The 25677-nt window shown below is 35.8% G+C and overlaps 1 protein-coding gene across 6 annotated transcripts in view; it reads left to right on the forward strand.

The window, feature by feature from the left end:
- The window catches only part of ctnnd2b (catenin (cadherin-associated protein), delta 2b), a 123088-nt gene that overhangs the window by 63032 nt on the left and 34379 nt on the right, over nucleotides 1–25677 (forward strand). For 4 of the 6 annotated variants that reach the window (XM_073848447.1, XM_073848448.1, XM_073848452.1 and 1 more), the window contains 3 exons: nucleotides 3557–3613; nucleotides 17336–17468; nucleotides 19418–19631. In XM_073848447.1, coding sequence (XP_073704548.1) covers nucleotides 3557–3613; nucleotides 17336–17468; nucleotides 19418–19631 — 404 coding nt within the window. The remainder of the gene's footprint in view (nucleotides 1–3556; nucleotides 3614–17335; nucleotides 17469–19417; nucleotides 19632–25677) is intronic. The other 2 variants (XM_073848449.1, XM_073848450.1) reach the window with 1 other exon arrangement.

Consider the following 25677-nt stretch of genomic DNA (forward strand, 5'->3'; position numbering starts at 1 on the left):
AATTGCAAGAAATAAACTCACAATTGCAAGTTATTGAGTCCAGTTCTGAGGAGAAAAAAAAGACTATGTTCACAGAATTCTCACAATTCTGACTTAACTCGCAATTGTGAGTTTATATCATGCAATTCTGAATTTCTAACTCGTAATTGCGAGTTTATAACTTGTAATTGTGAGTTTATATCACGCAGTTGCAACTTTTTTCTCAGAATTGTGAGTTTATATCATGCAATTGATATAAAATGAGAAAAAAGGCAGAATTGTGAGACAAGTCGCAATAAGCTTTTTTTATTTTTTTATTCAGTAAAATTTAATTCAGTTATAAATTTATATATTTTGAAACATTATTTAAATATATATATATATTTTTTTTTTTTTCAGATTTTTAAAAATAATTCTATTTATCAGTCTCGAAAACAGTTGTGCTGTGTAATACTAAAAAACACTTTTTTTTAAATTCTCTTTTTCAATTCAGTTTTTTTTTTTCAGTTTCTCAATTCAAAAGAACAGCATTTATTTAATGCTGAAATCTTTTGTTACATTCTAAATATCTTTACGGTCTGTTTTGATCAATTTAATGTGTTCTTGCTGAATAAAAGTATTGATTTAAAATAAAAAATCTTACCCCAAGCTTTTGAATGGTTGTGTACATACATTTTTTACCAAATTTTGTCTAATATTTTGTTATCGGTGTAGATAAAAATGCTCACTATTTGTGTTGATCTTTCCGTCAAGCATCTACACATGATAGGTTCTTTCTAAATTAATGGTCACATGTAAAAAAAGAAAAAAAAAGAAGTGCAGTTTGCTTGATTAAAGGTGCTTCTTGCTTCACTCTTCCCTACAGCATGAATCAAACTTCACATGACATCACTTCCTGTAGTACCTTAGTTTGCCTGTGTACACTTACAAAATCACAAAACACATTTGTAAACATTCTTCAAGAATGATAGCGCATGATTTTATGGATTATATAGGTAGTCAGTTCCACCTTTTTCACTCTATCTTTATATTGGTATTAAGCATATTTTTGGTTTTATCGTGTGACATTAATTTGATGTGCTGAGAGGCCATTGGCGATCATCTCTTGAGAGCTAAAGTACTGTAGGACTCTTTTCTTTTTCCTTTTTTTTGGTTTGCTTGCTTTTTCTGCTGATTTGACCTTGTTTCTTTTTTTTCCTTTTTTTCTTGTCATCCCTTTTGTTGATTCCTCATGCTTTGTTTCTCTCCCATGTCTTTTCACTGCTAGTGGCTATGGTGAAGATGGTATGACGTGTGATGCATTGCATTTACTGGCTGCAAACAAATGCACAGATATGCACAGACAATTTCATACTGTTTCAGAACATGTTAAACAAAGTCGTCTTTTATCTTTGGTTGACTAATAGTGTTTGGTATATTAAAGGGTGGGTCTGGCAACAATACCGACCACAGTTTATTACCCAAATCCTTGTAAATTATACATAAAACAGCATTTTTTAACTTAAAGGTTTGTAATGAAATATTGTAATGTATATACACAAAATATTATTTTATTAATAATAATAACTCCTACTATAAAGAAAAAGAAATTTATAAATTAGGGGTTTTCAAACTTTTTGTATGACATCAAGGAACTGTAAATATGTTTACTTCCTTCTTGAAATATAAAGTAGCTATATAGGGCCATATGATTTCCGTGAATGGAATTGCGGAATCCAGTCACAAAATCAGAATTTACTGTAAAACATGGAATGTCTCAGAATTTGCCCAATTTTGGATGAACAAATCAAAAGTAGGTCAGTACACTTAAATCAAAACATGATATGGACTAGTTTCTATAAATATTAAGCCACAAAAATACAATTTAGATATGAATCCTGCATGTTCTGCATGTCTCTGTGTGAATGAATGGCGCAGACATGCAGTTTCGTTTATTAAATACATACTGAAGAATGATACTCGCTGTATTTTATCGTTAAAATTACTATTAAAACATTATTTTTAAAAATTTGCCAGAAAAATTATTTGTCCAAATTTATTTAGCAGAGTAATGCAAATACACAACGCAGAATTTCTAGAAGAAAAAAAAAGAATTATAAAATCAGTTAATTAGAGATGCTTTTGATTATGAAAATTTAATGAAACCGTTAAAATTAAATCCAAAGAAACAGAATGTGGTAAAAATAATTGAATTTGAGAAAACTAAATAAAAGATTTCATAGGGCTTTAAAATTTTGTTTGTGTTAAACTTTTAATCAGTTGCTTGTTTTCTTGATTTTAATTAATTAGACAATTAAAACAGAGTCTAGAAAAATAAACGGGAAAAAAAGAATACAGAAACAGAAAACAGAAAGAAAAAAAAAACAGAATTTGGAAAAAAATTAAACGGAATTTGGGAAAAAATAAAACATATTTCATAGGACTCTAGCTACATACAGTATCTTCATGTAATGACACATTTATACAATTTGATATATTTGTATAGAAATATAAGTGCTATTTTACAAGAAATATGTGTAGTTTGGCTCTAAAGCCAAAACAATTATTTGAATCATACTGAGTTTTTTTTTACTCTCTGGAATGTATAATGTATAAACCTAATGAAAAATATTTCAACAATTGAGCTTAACTATTTAGTTTAAATTAATAGGTTTGTGCTTTTTTTAATTCAATTTTACAGAAAAATATCCATGAAAGATACACAATGGAAAAATATAAGTGATCAATCTCATTATTTCCAGTCTTTAAAAATCTGAATAAAAAGTTATAATGTCCAATTTCATAATTGTATTTATTCTGTTAAACATATTAAGTAAATTTAAGTTTGAAAACCCCTGAATCTAGATGATTGTCTTGAGAAATGCACACTTTTTTTTTTTTTAAGAAAAGTAGAATGCATAGGACTTCTAACCATATATGTGATCCTGGACCACAAAAACAAACTAGTCATAAGGGTCCATTTTTTTAAAACTGAGATTTATACATCATCTAAAAGTTGAATAAATAAGCTTTCCATCTGGAATCTGAGGGTGCAAAACAAAAAAAAATCTAAATATTGATAAAATCACCTTTAAAGTTGTCCAAATGAAGTTCTTAGCAATGCATATTACAAATCAAAAATTAAGTTTCAATATATTTATGGTAGTAAATGTAAAAAATATCTTCATGGAACATGATCTTTACTTAATATCCTAATGATTTTTGGCATAAAAAACCCATACAATGTATTTTTGGCTATTGCTACAAACATACCCGTCCTACTTAAGACTGGTTTTGTGGTCCAGGGTCACATATCCATTCTCGCACTGACTAGAAATCAAGAAATTAACTGTTACAGTTTATAATGTCTAGTTCAAACTGGAGTGATACGGGTGGGAGTTCTTTTCCATTATGTGAGACCCCTCTTTAATAAAAACCAGCAGCAAATAAACTGTAGTGCATGTTGAGAGTCAAATGCAAGTGTGTAATATGTTCATGCAGCAGCAAGAAGACAGCTAAACATAAACACGTTCTTTTTAAAATGTCACCTTTTTGCTAGACACCTACCCTGTCTCTCTCTCTGCCTGTCTCCTGATAGGTACGACCCTGAATTCCTTGTCTGGAATCAAAATCAAGCCGAGCAAAGAATGACAAAGTAATCCAACATTTATTTACATTTCTACTCCTCATCTACAAAAGCACTGTTCTCCTCTCTACTCAACATCATATGCTAGGGCAGCATGACTGTGTTGAGACAAGCTTTGCTTTACAGAATATGTCAGAAAATGTTTTCCTTCCAACATTTCCGCATTCTGTCTCCAAGAAGAGCACTAGCCTTTGATTCATCCACAGAAAGGTTCATTTGTGGTCAAGTCCAAAGTCATTTTTGATTAACGGGGTGATAGAAATTAATCATAGTTACATGAAGAGCAGATGTTCAGATCTGTGTTGGGTTTTGATACTTCAGGTGACCAGAGTTTGTTCATTCCTGCAAAGCATCACATTGTGCGTGTGTGCGTGCATGTGTGTGTCTCCTGTTGTGTTGTTATTCATTGTTTTGTTATCATTTTATGTTAACGCATGCTTATTATCCTTTTTTATACTTTATTTAACACCATTGTCTTCCTTTCAATGCAAGCAACAGCCATGATTGTGTTGTTGTGTACCACATTTTGCATAATGGAATCATTTTATTGGCAACAAAAGATATTGTAACACAGGGGTTAGTTCAGGTTGTCATTTTTTAAAGTGTATTAAGTAAAACTTTGCCTTTTTTTTACCGTGGTAACTACAGATTCTGTCAAAATAGTTCCTTTAATAATTGTTACCACAATACAACTCTGTCAAATGTGTCATTATAGCATTGTCAGCATAGCACAGGATAAATAAAACAATGTAAGACACAAAATAATTTCTCTGAAAGAAAATGAATACGTTTAGCAAGGTGCATTCAGCTGACGAAAAGTGACGGTAAATGCATTCTTTTCTTTTGAGCTTCCTATTATCAATAAATCCTGGAAAAAACGCAGTTCCCACAAAAATATTGATCAGCGTAACAGTGTTCATCATTGGTTATAATAAGAATACTTTCTCAAGCATCAAGTTAGCAAATTAGAATGATTTTTCAGCATTCTTGCCATCATAGGAATAAATTAAATTTTAAAATATATTAAACATATTTTAAAACATTATTTTAAATTGTAGTATTTCATATTGTTACTGTTTTACTGTATTTTTGATCAAATAATTGCAGCCTTTGTTAGCATAATCTATGAAAATAAATTGATTCAGCATTATTTTATTTTCAAGATAGATAGATAGATAGATAGACAGATAGATAGATAGATAGATAGATAGATAGATAGATAGATAGATAGATAGATAGATAGATAGATAGATAGATAGATAGATAGATAGATAGATAGATAGATAGATAGATAGTATATCCACTATTATAAGCCATATGCTTGTGATTCAACAGAGCTCCTTTAGTTCCAGAATAATGCCATTAACGTAAAATGTGCAGATTTATTTGCCCATTTTGTGGAAATCAAATTTATGTGACTGTTTTGTTGAAAAATGTCAGAAGCGTTTGGCCGTTCAGGCATGTGGAAGCATTAATATAGTCTAATGCTGAGAAGTGCAGTGTTGATTCTCCGATCTGAGTGGGTGGCTGGAGATGAAGTGGTCACTGAACGTGACAGAGACATTTCCTGACCTCTCTCATTGCAGACCATTCAAACCGCCTCTCAGGACCATTCAAGCATGTGTGTGCTGAATCCACAACACTGCTGACCAATTTTCCCAAAGACGGGGTCAACCGCGGGTCGCACGTTCACACCCTGTTAGAGCTCAGCGCTCCTGGCTGCACAAATCATATTTATATGGCCGTTAGCAGCTCTTTGAGTCCCCAGTTTCTCTTACGGCTGTCAAAACAGTGTATTAGAGGTTCGTTTTACTTTAGGGTGAGAGCTGTCAGAATTAGCCACCTGTAATCCCAAACCGACTGGTGGTTAGTTGCCCCGTACAAAATGATGTACTGAGGTAGAACATATTATGTTGGTCCCAAAGCAATATACTGTACTGTAAGCTGACTGTTGATATATTGATACTAATGTTGTTTAACCCCCTAAAGCTTATCCCTAAACTCTGACAGGTTGACAGGAATGTTCTGGATGAACAAATAAAGATGTTAATCAAATAACTAAGGATGTTAGAATGAAAAATAATTTGGGAAAATCATGTTAAAGAGATAGTTCACCTAAAAAATGAAAATTCTGTCATTAATTACTCACGCTCATGTCGTTCCAAACCCTTCATTTATCTTCGAAACACAAATTAGAATATTTTTGATGAAATCCGAGAGCTCTCTGAACCTCTATAGACAGCAACGCAACTACCACGTTCAAGGCCAAGAAAGGTGGTAAGGACATTGTTAAAATAGTCCATGTGACATCAGTGGTTCAACAGTAATTGTATAAGCTATAAGAATACTTTTTGTGTGCAAGGAAAACAAAAATAACAACTCTATTCGGCAATTTCTTTGTGAATACGCAGAAGAGACTGACACAGAAGATAAGAAATTATTATTCTCGTAGCTTTATAACATTACAGTTGAACCACTAATGTAACATGGACTATTTTATCAATATTCTTACTACTTACTACAATGTCTTTACCTTTGAATGTGGTAATTACATTACTGTCCATGTAGAGTTAGAATCGGATTTCATCAAAAATATCTTCATTTGTATTTCAAAGATGAACAAAGGTCCTACGGGTTTGGAATGACATGAGGATGAGTAATTAATGACACAATTTCCATTTTTGGGTGAACTATACCTTTAAAGTTTTGGCATGAAACGAAAGCTGCAAATTTGTTGTAAGATATATCCAAGTAAAACATCTTGAATGAGAAAAGAGTCTAGGGTGGGACTTGATTTTGTCCATCATGAATTGATTGGATTGTTGGTTCATTGTCGTTTGATAATTGCTGCAATCTCAAGTGAGTGACAGGTTCCTGGAAGGGAGGATTATTATCCCGTCCTTGTGTTAAGAGAAGAGGGTTTTTTAAAAGAAAACAAGTTTTTGATAAAAGGGGTCATATGATGTTGCTAAAAAGAACATTATATTGTGTATTTGGTGCAATGCAATGTGTTTACGTGGTTTGAGGTTAAAAAAAACACATTGTTTTCCACATACTTTACATTATTGTTTCTCCTCTCTGCCCTGTCTTTCTGAAACATGTCGATTTTTACAAAGCTCAACGCTCTGAAAAGCGAAGTGATCTCTGATTAGCCAGCAATCTGGTGCATTGCGATTGGCCGAATACCTCAAGCATGTGACAGAAATGTTACGTCCATTACCGTGTTGTAATGCCATGTCCCGATGTGAAGACAAAAACAATAAAACCTAGGCATTTGTTGTATCCAGCGAGGAAATAATTACTGATTATAATGACTCATCCTGTCTTTTTACGCGTTGCCTTATGTCGCACTGCATAAACATAACACTATGTCTGCATTCATAATCGTAGAAACAACAAACAAGCACTACTCTACACTGTTCAAAACTTGCGTTTGAATAGCCATTAGCAAATTCTTCAAATATGAAAATGTACTTACAGGCTGTGAGCTAGACGCGCCAGACTGTCCAAAGTTGGAATTGCACCACTTTATAGTGTTCACAGCCGCATTGCAGGCTACTCTCCCAGGTTCAGGAAACAGTCCTGCATTGCACTGTTCTGGAACAGTGTTGTAAATACAACTTAACCACTGATTTCTAGTTGTGTACTCATTTGGATGGCCAAACAAAGTACTATCACTTTCACAGCGAAACACACAGTGTCTTCACAACATGGCCACGGCTGCAACAATACTACAGAATAAAAGTTAGGCCTTTTTCCTTTGCGTATACATTTAGGCGGTGTTATGCAAATCATTCAACACCGTGACGTAGATTTGTGGTGGAATGTTTGAATGAGCCGTTTTAGGAAGGCATGGATGAATCTTAAATTTTATAAAGAATATCTCTTTGGGTTTGAGACTTTAATCTTTGCAACTTTACAGATCTTATGTATGCACAAAAAGCTTGTAACACTCCAAAGACAAAGAAAAATATAAAATCGCATCAAATGACCCCTTTAAAGATTTCAAGGTTTGCACTTTAAAATCAAACAAGAATTGTCAATTTCATGGTGACTTTAAGGTGAAATGAGTATTTTTGTGGAAACAGACAGGAAACAGAGTTGCTAAACAATTACTGTTGTCAAATATTGTTTCCCATACAGTCCTCCATCTTCCATTGGTCGGACAAAGCAGAATCCCACCCTCAAACTCACGCTATTGGTCAGTCCAGTATTTCTGTGTTAGGGATGACTTCATAAAGTTTCTATGAACATTTACTCACCCTCATGTCATTTCAAACCTGTATTGCTTACTTTATTCTATGAGCACAAAAGATATTTTGAAAAATGCCTTAGTGTTTTTATCCATCTTGGATCTTTCAATGCATGAACAAAAACAGTTAAAACATTCTTAAAATGTCTCTTTTTATGTTCCACAGAAGAAAGAAAGTCATACAGGTTTGGAACAGCATGATTTCTTTAAGGTGGAATAGAAAAAAGGTATTTCAACATCGGCTTTATCAATGAATCCACAATTCTTGTCTAATCTATTTTGTATGCGCGCAGTCTTTGATTGAGCTGTCACATGTTGTTGTTCCAGCAGTCATTTTCCCGTTTTCTTTCAGACAATAGCACGAACCAGAATGGAAGTGCATGAAGTGCATGTTTCATGTGCGTGAAGCTTATTCAGCACTCTGCTCGTGTTTGAATAGGAAAGCCAGGGAGCAAGCTGAGAGGACAGAGGAGCTCTATGCTCATTAGAGTGTTTGTTTTAACAGTCTGCACGCTTCAGCGGCTAAGCCACAAGCTAGAGCTGCAGCGATTACATGGGCTGGTGACTGGTCTTATTTACTCTGTTCAGCATGTGTAAGTTCTCTATTCATCTGCCCGTAATGCCAGAAGCTAGTTGTATGACATACAAACAGGCCTGTAGCGTGGCAGTTTCGTTGGCGCTTTACGCACTTTGAACATGTGGCACTTAGCAATGCCACTTCTGTCTATGAGCAAGAAATGAAAAAGACCTGACTAATTGCATAGCGTTGACCTTCTTAATGAAATCACTGCTGAAAATACATGCTGATTAATTTGTATTTATTTATTTAACTATTTTTTAGCAGTGACTATGGAAATACTGTTAAATAATTTTAATTAAAACATAAGAATGCATAATATCTCTGAATGTCATATAGATCATATTGATCAGTTATGAGCCATAACATGAAATAATTATGATCTTATCATCAACAACATACTGTTGACAATCATATACAGTGCCCTCCACTAATATTGGCACCCTTGTTAAATATGAGTAAAGGCGGCTGTGGAAATAAATCTGCAATGTTTATCTTTCATTCAAGTTCACAAAATTATAACCTTTCATTGAAGTAAAACAATTGAAAGTAGGGGGAAACTCACATTATGAGTTGGTTTTTCTCAAATGCATGTTGGCCACAATTATTGGCACCCCTAGTAATTCTTATGAGTAAAATATCTCTGATGTATATTCCCATTCACATTTTAATTTGTTTTAGCACACCAGGGTGACTAGTAGCATTAATTTGTCCAGCTATGACTTCCTGTCCCACAGAAAACAAATATAAATATGAGGAACACAAAGGACAAATTCCCTTAATCATCCATCACAAGGAGTAAAACCAAAGAATATCGTTCTCATGTGCAGAACAAGATTGTTGAGCTTCTCAAAATAGAAAGTGTCTGTAAGAAAATAGCTAAAGCATTGAAAATCCCAATTTCCACCACCAGGGCAGTAACTGAGAAGTTCCAATCAACTAAAGATGTTACAAAAAAATTGCCTGGAAGTGGAAATGTGTCTATATCTTCCTAATGCACGGTGAGGAGGGTAGGTTGAGTGTCCAAAGACTCTCCAAGGATCACATCTGGGGAATTGCAGAGATTAGTTGAGTCTTGGGGTCAGAAACCTAATACAATATCAAACACATGTTGTTTGGGGTTTCAAGAAAAATCCTCCTTGAGTATCCAGAAACTCCAGCATATTCAGTTGTCAGACACGACCAGAACTTCAAACGGGACAGGCTTCTATGGTCAGATAAAACTAAAAAAGAGGGGATTTTTTTGGGATAAAAAGTACACCATGCCCATGGTTAAATATACTGCTGGGTCTTTAATGTTTTGGGCCTATTTTTCTGCCTAAGGTCCTGGACATCTTGTTCAGATACATGGCATCATGGATTCTATCAAATACCAACAGATATAAAATCTAAACCTGATTGCCTATGTTAGAAATCTTAAAATGGGCAGTGGTTGGATCTTCAATCAGGATAATGATCCAAAACAAAGTCAAAATTAACACAAAAATGTGTGACTGAGCACAAAATGAAGCCTCTGCCACAGCTGTCCCAGTTCCCTGACCTGACCCTATAGAAAATGAGTCGCGTGAATTGAAGAGAAGACGCACTAACATAGAGCTGGGAATATGAAGGATCTGGAGAGATTCTGTATGAGCAAATGGTCAAACCAGTCAGGCATTATCGGAGAAAACTCAGAGTTGTTACTGTATCTTTTGAAAATTACATTGCTATAATTGGGTGCCAATAATTGTGGTCAAACTAGAGTGAACTAGAGAAAAACATTTATTTCATAATAAGATTTTCCCTCCACTTTCCTTTGTTTTACTTCAATGAAAGATTAGAATTTTGTGAATTTTTGAAAGAACAGTCATAGTGTCTTGGCAATTTAGCTGCACACCAATAAACTGACATTTACTTTCTAGGAGGATAAGTGTGTCTCTCACATAAAGACTATATTAGATTTACCTCTGCTGCATCCTGTTCAAAATATCAGTCCATTAGCTCTATTTCTAATAATCATGCTCAGTCAAGCGTCCTGAATGCATAATTTATGATGCTTTTATTTGGCTGTTTTTTATGCCACGATATTCAGTGGTCCACGAGGGGTTTATCCTCTTCTTCCTCTGGCCCCGTGGGTTATTTTGGCTGTTGCACTGAAACATGAAGCTGGGTTTTGTGGTGTTAATGTTTCTGCTATGGGAATGAAAGATAGGCTCACCTGACTGAACCAGAACAAAAGCCCTAACAAAGACCTGTCACAAACAGGAGAGTTTGTCTCAATCCAGTGAGTGCTCAAATGTTACATCATCTTCAGCTGAAGGATTTTCAAGCTGCATGCCTAGCAAACCTTTTAGAAATCCATGGACAACAAGACCCAATCCTTTCTTCCTCTAGCTTTGTTCATAAACCTGGTGAGCTGCTTTGCCACATATATAAGCAGCATCCTAGTTGATGTAGAACCTCATATTTTGGAACACTCCCTTTAGGCAGCAGCTCAACATTTAATTTCAATACAGTTTAGTGGAGTTGTACATTTTAAACACTAAATTTCCCCCTTGTTGTAGAGCAAATTCCTCCAACATAATTTTTGGGAGAACTATCTCTTTTACCAAAAACACATTTCAAAAATACCATTGACTTCAGAATGATAGAACCAGAAGTTCAAAAATGCTAATTTCTAGGTTTTAAAGAGCAGGTCATATGTTTTTTTTTTTTTTTTTTTTTAGATTATCCTAATATTGTATTGGAATCCCCTACAACAGGTTTAAATCCATCTTAAGTCAGAAAACAATTTTTCTCAAAATATACATTTATACATAGAGTCATTTGTCAATGATTTCCAAACGGTTTGTTCGAACCAGCTTTGAGCGTAATGTCTGTAAACCCCTCCCTTCCATATGCCTACTCTGCTCTGATTGGTAAGTTGGATAAGCCTGTTGTGATTGGCACAGAGCGCAAGTTAGCAAACTCTACCATCTGTGTTGCCAAGTCCATAGTTGTTTTTGATGTCTGCGAGTTGAAACGACTCCAATAACGTCATATTTAGCACCTGGAATGCGAATTTACTAGGGGAACCCTGACAAAAAGTGTGTATTTTACACCATAGAACATGATTTTTTTATGCGATTGAGCTAGTTTAGAATAGCAATTTGGCAGGTTTTGTTGTGAAGACCTGGCAACCTGCACATTTACTTAAAACAATAATATAGTGCTCCAATCCTTTCTTAAAATAATGACATAAAAACATTCTGTTTAACACTTATGCAAGCGAATTGTGCCCATAGCTAAAGTTTAGCTGCCAAACTGTAAACAACAGAGGTGGATACGTTAGCCGAGTGCTAACGTGATTAACTGATGAAACACACAGTTTGTAAAGCAAAATATGTCGAAGTTACATTCTTTATCATTAAATAAAATAATTAGAACAACGACTACATTAATCAGGAAACAGCGGGTTCACAGCAAATTATCAGAACTATTTCAGTAAGACAGTGATATTGTGGTTTACCCGGAAACCTAAAGCTGCACTAGGTATACATCACGTTTTAGCACAAAAAAAAATAGATATTTTGAGCACTCAATTGAAAATGCACATTTTGCATCAGTCGTACTTACAGGTTGTGGTTTGGAAATGCTTGAGTCGACTCTTTCTTTTAAAAGAGACAATATCTTGATGTATAATGCACTTTTTTGATTAACAACTTTGCAGACTGTTTACATTGAAGAATAGCGACGTTAGAAAATGGCAAAAAATATATATTTAAATATATATAATAAGCCTAAGAATACATACTGTACAGAAATACTGAGTAAATATGCATTTTCAAAATCTTGGCTTCAGTTTCTTTCCCACGCTCCCCCAAATGTTAACCGTCTACGTGCATGAATGTGCCTTGAAATACTGCCTACCTAGGCAGCATGCTAGGTTTTTGGACCAGAGCCTCTCTCATTTCTGACTGTTGGAATGAAGGTCAACCCTTAGTTTAATTGTGCTGATGAGGGGGTGTATCCTGCAGGTGAAGGTTAAGGGACAAACGGTTTATTAGTAGACCAGCCTCCCACCCACCAGCATCTCTCCCTATCAGACCACGAGGGGTGAAATCACAAGTCTGAGCGCACACATAACCAAAGAGCTCTCTGTTCTCTGTAGCGTGAATGAGTCATTTCCCAGCCAAATCCTTCTCCGGCTTTGGCAAGGGATGACATTTTTTGCAGGCCTGGGATCTGAGCAGACGTTTGATTATTCATGTTTGGTGATTAATGGTAGGTTCATTCCTGCCTCAGTGGCCTGTCACAGTGACTGGAGCTCTGCTGAGGGGGAGTGGCCTCACCCGGGCATTAATTGTGGTAATGGGGAGGTTAAGGATCTGGCTGCCAGTGACAGACCTGACAGAGAGGAGGGAGTGTCACCAGGCTGCAGCAGCTTGCTCTCTGCATATGTGTGTGTCCCTGTAGGACTGGCCTGCTGGGAATGATTCAGCGCTAAGGTTTAATGATGCGAACGAGGACGAGCGGGGAGCCATTACTATTCTGACTTTAATCATAAATGATATAGACGCTTTCTAGAGCAGCAGATATCTAATAAATCTCAGTGTCCTGCTATGCACATTTAAATCATTACTACACATTTACTCCTCATTACTTATGTATGCATTCGTTCATGCTGTGATGCTGCGTTATGTATGGATGTAGAGCACAACTGTGACTGTCCACTTCTTCAGCGGCCTTGGTACCTTAAGTATGTTCCCTCTTCCTTTCTACATTATTAAAAAATCTTCAATGACACAACCAATTCGCTAGAAGACTAGAAGATTCACAAAGTGCTGATCTACTATTTAAGCTTCTTCTTCTGAGACTAAATTTTAATTTTTTTTCAAGCTACAACTACCAAACTCGTTGCTATCTTTTCTAACTGACTGGACTTACGATTTTTGTTAAATGGATAATCAAAACTATCAAAAGTCCTAGACTTTCATTGAGGGGTCAAAACTTTTGCACAATAAGACTAATACAGTATTTATGCTGTCTATCATAAGCAAAGCTTAATGACATCAAATCATGCTAGCAACATATTAAAACGTGTTAGCAGCATGCTAATCATACTAGAAACATTTAGCAAAATGATAAGGCTAACAACATCCTAATCATGCTAGAAAACATGCTAGCAAAGTGCTAACAACATGTAAATCAAGCTATAACATGCAAATCATGTTAGAAACATGCCAGCAACATGCTAATCGTGCTAAAACATGCTATATCTTTTAGAATTGATCAGACATGATTTTTGTTAAATGGACAATCAAAACTATGAAAAGTCCCACAGACTTTCATTGAGGGGGGTCAAAACTTTTGCACAATAAAACAAACACATTATTTAAGCAGTCTATCACTAGCAAAACTTAATGACATGCTATATCATGCTAGCAACATATTAAAACATGTTAGCAGCACGTTAATCATGCTAGCATCAAGTTAGCAAAATGATAATCATGGTTACAACATGCAAATCAAGCTAAAACACGCAGATCATGTTAGAAACATGCTGGCAACATGCTAATCATGCTAAAAACATGTTTTGCGATTTTTGCGTTAAATGGGCGATCGAAACTACAAAAAGTCCTGGAGTATGTTCATTGAGGGTGTCAAAACTTTTGTACAATAAGACTTAGACTTCTAATAAGAAGTGTTTAAGCTGTCTAGCAAAGCTTGGTGACTGTCCTAGAAAACATGTTAAATCATGTTAGCAAGATATTAAACATATTAGCCACATGCTAATCATGCTAGAAACATGCTAGCAACATGTTAACATCGTAATCATGCTAGAAACATGCTTATTATGCTAGAAACATGCCAATAACATTCTAATTATGCTAAAAACATGCTAGCTTAGACTGGTTTTTGCTGTTTTTTTCAGCAGGGAAATTAAGCTAAAAACACAAATCATGTTTTAAACAAGCTGGCAACATGCTAATCATTCTAAAAACATGCTATATCTTTTCTAACTGATTAGACTTATGTTTTTTGTTAAATGGATGATCAAAACTACAAAAGTCCCATAGACATTCATTGACGGGGTCAAAACTTTTGCACTATAAGACTAATACATTATGCTGTCTATCACTAGCAAAGATTATTGACATGCTAAATCATGCTAGCAATAAGTTAAAACATGTTAGCAACATACTAATCATTCTAGAAGCATGTTAGAAAGATGTTAACAAAATAATAATCATGGTAACCACATGCTAATCATGTTAGAAACATGCTAATGATGCAAAAAAAAAAACATGCTATATCTTTTCTAACTGATCAGGCTTACAATTTTGTTAAATGGCCGATCTATGAAATATATTTTTTTCATAGATTTCCATAGATTTTCATTGAGGGGTTAAAAACTTTTGCACAATAAGACTTTAAGAGTATTTAAGCAGTCTATCACTAGCAAAGCTTAATGACTGTCCTAGACAACATGCTAAATCATGCTAGAATCATCTTAAAACATGTTAACAACATGTTATTCATGTTAAAACATGCTAGCTACATGTTAACATGGTAATCATGCTAACAACATGCAAGAAATATGCTGGAAACATGCTAACAACATGCTAATCATGCTAAAGCATTCTAGCAACATGTTAACAACATGCTAATCATGCTAAAGAATTCTAGCAACATGTTAACAACATGCTAATCATGCTAAAAACACTAATCATGTTGAAAATGTGCCTGCAACATGCTAATCGTGCTAAAAAAAACATGCTGGCAACATGCTAATAATGTTATCAATGTGCTAAATCAAAAATTCTGTCAATCAACAAAACAAAGCTTTTACCACTACTTTCAACTTTTTAAAGTTTGGTCATGAACTTTACTCATCTAGTTACCATTAAAAAACTTTTTGACATTTAAGTCCAAAATGGCAAAAGAATAATTTTGACTGACAATTTTCATTTGTCCTTATGGGTGAATCATTGAATCATTCTCTCAAACGATTCATTCAAAGCAGTGATTCATTCTGAAACGAACTATGTGTTGCTGAGAGTCTCCACAGATAATTCTGCAGTGGCTTCTTTTGGAACTATTTTTGATTAATTGAAGAAAAATATACAGAGTAAATAAAAATATGTCCTAATATGTAAGTTACACAGCATTAACTTAACTGTATTGTTTGCTGTTGTTTCACATTCACCAGATAGTTGGTTCCTTATGGTTATATTATGATGCTGGTTATTGTTGAAGCAGCTAGCTTTAGCTTTTTGCATTGCTAAGCATAAACGTCACTTATTAATGAACCCAGAGGCTGTTAAAGCATTGGGGCAATGCCTTCTGCGTAACTGGCGTCTATAATTACATGAGGTAAACACTGAGTGAATAATTTCACCTTAGGTGCACAAGTTAATTAACGCAGTCATTTTAGAGCTTCTGTCAAAAATGTATTTACACTAATTAACCTAGAGTTGACTTATGTGACAGCGCCACATTGATTACCATATAAAAACTTCATCCGTTTTATAGCCATTTTTGTGTTACGCTTTAATTACTGATTAACGCAAACATTATCAATTAGCCCACTCCTCTGATTTATGACAGCCTCCTGTCATTGCATCTAGAGTTTGCCATGACGTTTTGTGGGCTGCCGGGCATTTCCTACCCTGTGTAATGGATTCGGTTCCCTGTTTTGTGAACAAAGCCCTCAACGTAGCCCTTAGTGAGATGTGATTTAAACAAGTGTTCGTTTCTCAAGGTTAAACAATGATAAAAAGCAACAAAGATACAGCAAGTGAAAACTAAGTACCCATCTTTCAGGATTATCTCCATTTTGACCTTTTCCCAATGGATCCCATTCTTCTTTTCATGACCGCAATTGCCCTCTCAGGTTTACTGGTTGTGCTAGAGAGAAATGGGAAATGCTACAATAGATGTTTCCCATGGTGCCTCTTACCCAGAGATGTTTGTCCATCATGTTGTTTTTCTGCCAGCATCACATTTTCTCTCTGCCTCCACATGTCTTATTTTTCCTTTCTTGTTTTCCCTCCTTCCTTGTGCTCTCTGTCTGTCATTACCACCCCATTTCTTTCATATCTGATCTTATTATTTGAATCGATTCCTCTTGTTTGACAGCCTCTGACATGGCAGTAGCACAGATGCAGTGTTTGGTGGTCTGAGAAGGAGAGAGGGGAAAAAAGACATGAATGTCAAACACAGTGTTCTCCTCTCTTGTCTACAAGCAGTATGTGTGTTTTCACAGCAGATTTCAGGATAGTATGTTGAATTTGCTTCTGCTGCTTTTTAAAATAGCACTGTTGGTGATATTTTAACGATAGTCGTAGCACCCAGGGGTTTAGGAAATGCAGATCTTCTCCTATGGGGTTCCAGGCACCTTAGGACTGCTCCAGGCAATAGCACAGCTGTCACTGATACCCGTGATAAGGCCGACATTTCTGGTAGAATGTTATTGTCTGTATACATTAGCTGAGATATAACATACCTCAGAATTTAATCAGAATTTAAAAATGATCGCTGACATGCGGTAGCTGTGAAAGCTTTGTTTCTTATCTTTTCATTTTTTTCTCCTCACAAACACCGTCATGCATCATTTTTTTGAGGTTAATTTGTTTTCATTGTTTAGTAGGATTTGTTTCTGTGTTAATTAGTATTACTTCACTATTTTCAAAAAGAGAAAAGTAGTGCGTTTAACAGTGGGAAATCACAGATGTTGGCAAAAAGTTAGAGTATGTTGCATTCATTTTGATTAATTGCGAAGAGTAACATTCAGAGCTTTGGAGAGGAGAATGTTTTTACACACCATATGAAAGAGTTATGCTATTATTATAGACACAAACATGCTTTTTCAAATGTTATAGTGTTTCTTTGTGTCAAAGCTTCTCCACGTTCACTTTTGTGTGTGTATGTGCCTCTTCAGGGAATTTGGCTGGAGGGATCCTGAACTGCCGGAGGTCATCCAAATGCTGCAGCACCAGTTTCCATCGGTACAGTCCAACGCTGCCGCCTACCTCCAGCACTTGTGCTTTGGAGACAACAAGATCAAATCAGAGGTAACTCATGCATACCAACATCACATACAGTGGGGAAAACAATTATTTGATCCCCTGATGATTTTGTACGTTTGCCCACTGACAAAGATATTATCGGTCTATAATTTTAATGGTAGGTTGATTTTAACAGTGAGAGACAGATTAACGACCAAAAAATACAGAAAAACACATTTTATGAGTGAATATAAATATAAATATGAATATAAATGAGTGAAACATGACTTAGTACTTGGTGGTAAAAACCCTTTTGGCAATCACAAAGGTTTCTTGTAGTTGACCACTAGGTTTGCACACATCTCAGGAAGGATTTTGTCCCACTCCTCTTTCCAGATCCTCTCCAAGTCATTAAGGTTTTGAGGCTGATGTTTGGCAACTTGAACCTTCAGCTTCCTCTACAGATTTTCTATGGGATTAGGGTCTGGAGACCGGCTAGGCCTCTCCAGGACCTTAATGTGCTTCTTCTTGAGGCTTTGTTGCCTTGGCCATGTGTTTTGGGTCATTGGCATGCTGGAATACCCATCTATCGTCCCTTTGATGTGGTGCAGTTGTCCTGTCCCCTTAGCAGAAAAACACCCCCAGAGCATAATGTTTCCACCTCCATGTTTGACGGTGGGGATGTTGTTCTTGGGGTCATAGGCAGCATTCCTCCTCCTCCAAACACGGCGAGTTGAGTTGATGCCAAAGAGCTTGATTTTTGTCTCATCTGACCACAACACTTTCACCCAGGTCTCCTCTCAATCATTCAGATGTTCATTGGGTTCATCGGGATTTCAGTCCTTCACGGCGTATTGTGTTACCAATTGTTTCTTGATGATTATGGTCCCAGCTGCTTTGAGATCTTTGACAAGATCCTCCCTTGTAGTTCTTGGCTTATTCCTCACCGTTCTCATGATCATTGAAACTCCATGAGGTGAAATCTTGTATGGAGCCCCAGACCGAGGGAGATTAACTGTTATTTTGTGTTATAATCGCACCAACTGTTGTCACCTTCTCACCAAGATTCTTGACGATGGTCTTGTAGCCCATTCCAGCCTTGTGTAGGTCTACAATCTTGTCCCTGACATCCTTGGACATCTCTTAGGTCTTGGCCATGGTGGAGAGTTTGGAATCTGATTGATTGATTGCTTCTGTGGACAGGTGTCTTTTATACAGGTAACAAACTGAGATTAGGAGCACTCCCTTTAAGAGAGTGCTCCTAATCTCGTTAACTGTATAAAAGACACCTGGGAGCCAGAAATCTTGCTAATTGATAGGGGATCAAATACTTACTTTACTCATTAAAATGCAAATCAATTTATAACTCTTTTGAAATGCGTTTTTCTGGATTTTTGTTGTTGTTGTTGTTGTTGTTGTTGTTGTTGTCGTTGTTATTCTGTCTCTCACTGTTAAAATAAACCTAACATTAAATACATTATAGACTAACCATTTCTTTGTCAGTGGGCAAACAAACAAAATCAGCAGAGGATCAAATTATTATTTTCCCCACTGTACATTCTGCATATATCCATGCTGATTCAAGCTAGTTGAGCTGGTATGGAGTCATTCTAGCTGAGTGGTTTTCAACTGGTGACCCAAAACTGCTAAACGGAGAAAAAAAATTGTGCAGCTTAGTGCAGCTTACCGTATCATTGTGCATAATTAGGATAGCAAAATATATAGGCTTATTAACTCTTAACAACAAGGAGAAAATAAGCCAAACTTGCCAGTTGCCAACATGAACAACATTGAAATGAGCAGAAGAGACTTCTTTCAAAAACATTTAAAAAAGGAATCTTGTCAACTCCAAACTTCTCAATGGTAGGTCAGCACGATTTTTTTTTATGTTTTTGAAAGAAACTGATATGCTTACCAAGGCTGATCCAAAATACAGAAAAAAACTGTAATATCGTGAAATATTATTTTTTAGTTTATTATGTTCAAAAATGTGATTTATTTTTGATAAATCTCAGATACGGAGGCAGGGTGGGATCCAGCTGCTGGTGGACTTGCTGGATCACCGTATGACAGATGTGCATAGGAGTGCCTGTGGCGCTCTCAGGAACCTGGTTTACGGCAAGGCCAATGACGACAACAAGATCGCCCTGAAGAACTGCGGTGGGATCCCTGCACTTGTGCGGCTCCTGCGCAAGACCACAGACGTGGAGATCAGAGAACTTCTCACAGGTGCGCCGAGCACATTAAGCACATTTATTTTTCATTCAGTTTCGTTTCATCTCCTTTGTTTTCTGGCATGATGGGATACTTCAATTTATTAGTCTCCTTTTGTTTTCTGGCATGATGGGATACTGGTGAGAAGTAATGTGTTGATGCACATTGCAGAACTTCTTTTGTCTTCAAGTGTACCTGGTAAACATATACCTCAGAGTCGTACTGTTTGACAATGAGTATGTTTACATGGACAACAGTATTCCGATTTTAACGCGATTAAGACAATACTCTGATTAAGCAACCATGTAAACTGATATTTTTGATTAATTTAATCCGACTAAAGTCATAATCGGAGTAAACACAAATCGAATTAAGACAGGTGGAGTATTCCTTTTTTAGTTGCATTATGGAAGACATGTACACACCTTAATCACACTATTCGCCTTGTGTAGGACTTTTTGCCACATTTTGCGACAGGATACACACTAATGCTGCATTCCAGGCAGGTTTTTGAGCTCGTAAATCACGACTTCAAACCACAACTAAATGGCCTAAGCACATTTATTATTTTTATATTAATAATAATTTGATTGCAACGTTATATTGTCCTAAACTAAATTTTTCCACCGTGTGCCACTTGCATAAACACCGCACCCCTAGAGGCTGATATTATTGCTTCGCAGGCTATGTAACGTCAGAACTCGGAACTGGGAGTACGCCGATCTAGTACGAGTTCACTGGAAATTCACAGGTTTGACTGCCTTTCCAGTGCACTTTCACGGGTAGAAGTTTGGAAAAACATGGGTAACGTGTTGCCTGGAACGCGGCATAACGCTCTCAGTTGGTCGCACGTGCATATGCTTTGGTTTCTTTTTTTTTTTTTTTTTGCTACAACATGGGATTAAATGCTCATTGCTGATAAATAGTTTGTCTGTTATCATAATTTATAGTTTTATGGTAACGTAGTTAACATTCAACCCATTCTTTTTCATTAGTATTATTTGTGATTTTAATTTTGTGAACGGGATTTCCGCTATTGGGTCTTTGGATGCTTTTCACTTTTACTTTCGAATTCATGATCTTGGTTTTGCTTACATATATAAGGATACCTATTAATTTTAAGATTAAAACAAATTCCTAAAAGATGGATTTGATATTTTTAATTAAACAGCACAACAACAATAAAACAAAACTGGCTTATATAGCATTTATTAACAAAAACTAATAAGACGAGGCATGGACTCCATCACATGCTGTGTTATATGCCGACTAAAAAATTTATTACAGGGAGCGCAAACACTGAGCAATCAAATTAATTAATAAAAATAAAAGAAAGCCTCCATAGCGTAATGTGAGGTAAACGGCAAAGATAACAGGGTTTTCAAAATGAAAACAGACAAAATAAAGTAAAACTAAACTGGCTTTCGGTGACCGTGCTTGTTGCGTGTTTTTTTTTTTCCTAAAAACTGACTGGCTCTGAAATGCTCGCTGTATGGAGCAGACGCTTTGGAGCAGCGCAGCATGCACTCGCACAAATGCGACCACTGCAAATTTTAACTCACATTCTAAAGAATTTGTTGCATATGTCCAGAGCCACTTCAAGCTTTTGTAAAATTAAAACCAAAACATCCAAAAGTCTATAACGAAGATGAACTGATAGCGTAATGATGTGTGTCATTAATCGATCTATGTACTATAACATGTAAAACGGGAACATGAAAGGAATATTCTTAAAGCAACTCGTGTAAACACCTTAATCATATTATTGTCTTATTCAGAATAAGGTCATTATATTTTATAATATTGGTGTTATTTTATTTTTGTACTACGATTTTTTTTCTCATCTAATATTTTGAGGAGACACTGCCTCCCTTGCCTCCTCAGAGAAGATGCCCCTGATAACTGTTAGTCGACGAGAAGAGGCTTAAATGACCAAAATTGTATTAGTCGTTTAGTCGCAGAAAAAAAAAACACAGTCAAAAAATAGTCATTTTTAGTCATACAGATAAAAGTAATACATCTTTCGAATCTGTAAAGACTACGTTTTTTTGTGTGCACTTAGAATAACAACGAAACATTGCACTTTTGTAAAATAATGGAAGCAAACAGTATGCGCTTTCTGAGGTCTAGGTCTCAAATAAAAACAGGTCTTAAATGAAACAATTCAAATAGAAAACAAATATTCTCAGATTATATAATCCATTTGAAACATGTAGGCACATCCACTTCTGCGGAGATGACAAGTCAAGTGTCACTGACTTCATCTCCTAAGCCAAAAACAAAGAAAGCACTAGTTTATCAATTAATTATTAGAAAGTTAATGCAGTTTTCTTGCTGTTATTTCCCTGAAACATTCAGATTATTATATCTGCCGGTGCGCTGTGGCAAGCTTTTTTTGCGTGCACTAGAGCGCTTATTAAGCTTTGTAGGCAATTAAAGGCTCATTATTATGATTTATATGGTTTATTAATAAACGTCCAATTAATAGTCGATTAAACCTTAAAACCCTAAAAGAGAAAAATATTTAGTGGACGGCAGCCCTAGTTATATTATAAATCAGTGTTTCCTTTAAATTGTCACTCTCCCAGAATCACAACTTGGATCTAAAATTCAAAGTTTCCCACTTGTAAATATGTCTTTGCTTGGCTATTCTTGTTCACAGTAAAAATGAGCAAAACTAAATGTGAACAAAACATGTCGCGGCTGATTAGGACATGGTGTCTGCCCTCATCTTTGAACGTGCTGTATCTTTATTTCCTCTCTCACCTCCTTTTTTGCAAGTTCAGCATACAAATACATTGTTTGTGACCTTTCTGTCACTATCTTTGGCTTCTATATAATTGGGCCCAATTTGTTAATCAGCTCTCCTAGAATCATCCTCTTGTTATTGTAGACCCCACTACCCATTAAATGATTTGTTAATGATCTCCTAATTGGTTAGGGCTATAATAATTAAGGATAATACCAGTGCTTGGTGTAGCCTCTTTAGGGACTTGTGTAAAATGAGTCTTGACTCGATGACAAAAGACAAAGGCTATTCTAAATCCCCTATAGAAATGTTTCTGGTACAGAGAGACGGTTCCTGAGAGATGTCGGAAAAATTGGGCGGCAATTTGCTTTTTGAGGCATTTCATAAATGTCAGATGCTGAATTGTTGGGAGACGCTTCAATAGGATGCTGCGGCTCCCTTGTGTTTCAGCCTAGTGAGCAATCTAAATGTCCATCAATTGAAAAATCACCATCCTCCTGAATCCAGAGCTCGGAGAAACATCTAAAATGTTTCAAATTGAATATAAGCCGAGTGAATCTGAGTGGCACTTGCTTATTACAGCTCCATGTCTCTGTGCTTGTATTCACTTTGGCTGAAACATTTGGAAAGAGGCGAGAAGCCATTTATGCCGTTTCAAAGACAATTAACATGTAAATTAGAGAGTGGTTCAAAATAGGAGACAAAGAGTCCTCTCGTCAGTCCATAACAAACCCTCGTCACGCAACATGTCCGCAGACCCCAGTTGCCTGCTGACTGCTGAAGCCAGACATGGGCCTGTCGTGCCTGCTGGGGCCTGAATTTGAGCTCAGAACTCTTCGTTCTGCAGGTGGTTGCATAAAAACAGGAAGTCTTTGATGTTTAACAAACAAGATTGGATAGGATAAGATAAGATAAGATTAAATTGGCTAGAGCAGAGCTGTACACCCTGCTAGCAGCACAGAGGAAGGACCTACAAAAGCGCTCCCTTGTACACTGCAGTGAGCCCATTTCATGCTTTTGAAATGAAATGTAATGAAAAATGTTTGCGATATATGTGTTGCTTGGCCATGCATAGCCAATTCGGAATGGTGAAAGATTCTTTTTACAACTAGATGGTGTAGTTACAGCATCTGCCAGCAGCGGCTAACAGAGCAATGCTAACCAGCCTAACCTTGAGCCCTTGGATTGAGTGCATCATCTCATTAGTAAGGTCCTTCATGACCTAAATGGCAGTAAGACACCTAAAAAATAGCCCCCAGGAGCGGAATTGTGAAACACTAGTAAAGAAGATGTTTCCTGCCATTACCGACTCGTAAAAAGGCGATTATAGTGTCCCACATGAACATTGTGGTTGATGCTACAAGGCAAACTCGCATTAGTGGAGGGTAACAAACAAATGAGAGGCAAGCATCCATATACTGTTTTCTAATTTGTACACTTCTACAATGTTATAAAAGTATGCACTTCAATACTAATGCAAAAGTATAAGGGTCATTTCCTTGGATTCTGTAATATTTCAGTCCACCAGAGTTTCTAAAGTGGTGGTTGACAAAAATGAATTGTTCAAAGCTTTTCTCAATACTTTTGTATGCCCATAATAATGAATAAAAATAGTTGTTGCAATTTAATTTTTTAGCAACCAATAATGTCTTATATCTATCTTAAACCAAGCATTTTGTCATGTCCCCGAGGCACTTTACTGAGTGTCTGTCTGTGCGCATAGTGTCTGTGATTTTTGGAAAAAATGTAATGCAATAATGTGTTCCTGTCTTGTGAATAATATGTTTCTAAAAACAACGACAAGATATTTTATAAAAAAAACAGACTTTAAAGGTATGTTCCTCAGTCTGTCACACTAACCATTCTATGCCCATAATAATTTAGACTGCTCATATGTGACACAATTTACCAGAAATTACATCATTCAGTTGGTGCAGAAAATGGTTGGTAGTATCATACTTTTTATTCATATTTTTGAGGCATATTATAGTCAGGGAGCGTACTGTCAAGCTTAACAACACCAAAATTTAAGATGGATTTTTCAACCTTATTATTTTAATCCATAAGTATAAACAATGTACTTGTATTATTGCTGCCGTATATAGTCTACTCTCCTAACTACATGAGGAGCAGTGGCCATTTTGAGTGAAACACCTTAACCCTGTCACAAATATATGTATTTCTCATTGTTACGGGGTTGTAAACTTATGACAGGTGGAGTTATTTACTTCATTTAATAATACTTTTAATGAAAAAAAATAAAAAGGTCATGATTTCAGCAAATATATACTTACCAAAATCATGACAACTCATATTTTTTGTTATAAATAGATTTGTTTGATGTAATATGTCCACTTAAACTTTGACAAGCATCCTACATCAGAAAATGCACCCACATTTGCAGCAGAAAGACAGTGTTGGGCATGCAGATATGTTGACCCCGAAATAAGGGGATAATTTGAGAGAAAAACAAAACCAAAAATTTTAATTGAAGGCAATGTAACCCTTCAAATGTGTTATAGACATCACACCTTGTCACATTAATATTTTTGGAGAAATATATAAGAATGAAAGCGTTTCTTGCTGATAACCATCTGACATGTTAAGGACTAAAACAATACAATTGTGGTTTTAGTTAAACTTCTTATTTAAATTTCATTAAATTGTTATCAGGGACACATGAGCAGTAGGTAGATGTTTGATTTATAACAAGTTCCGTGTAAGATCCTTTTTATACCAATCCAGTTTTGTCTGTTACGGGGTTGAGGAAAATGTCTCAATCCAAAAAAAAAAAATGAAAATAATAAAAGGTTGTTAATGCCTGAGGTAAGAAAATATTTTTTTGAAAGATTTTCTTGAGGTTTGACATGTGCCTGATTATGTGGGGTATTTAGAAAATGAATCATATGTAATTTAACAAAAATGTATATTCCAAGTTGAAATGTTACCAAATTCCAGAAATAACCCATATACTTTTGAGTATGTAATAGCACAATTAGATGTATTTGGACTATTCAGATGCACTGTCATGAAATTACTTTGAGTACTATTTAATACTGTTTGAGCTTCCTTGTGTGTATTAGCGTCTAGCTAAATTTGTTAGTACTATGGCAGCTTTGAACTTGGTTTCTTCGGCATTTTTCTGTAACTGAAAAAAAAATAAACATTACAGAACTCCAGCAGTTTTGGGCAAAAAATTAAGTATGGATGCACACTGTCATTTGGCATACTATTTGTAGGAGTTTGGTTTGACTGGTCTTAATTTTGTGTACTATTTTGGGTGGATAGTATGGTGAATGAGGACACAATCAT

This window comes from Garra rufa, chromosome 10, assembly GCF_049309525.1.
Source record: "Garra rufa chromosome 10, GarRuf1.0, whole genome shotgun sequence".
Taxonomy (NCBI): domain Eukaryota; kingdom Metazoa; phylum Chordata; class Actinopteri; order Cypriniformes; family Cyprinidae; genus Garra; species Garra rufa.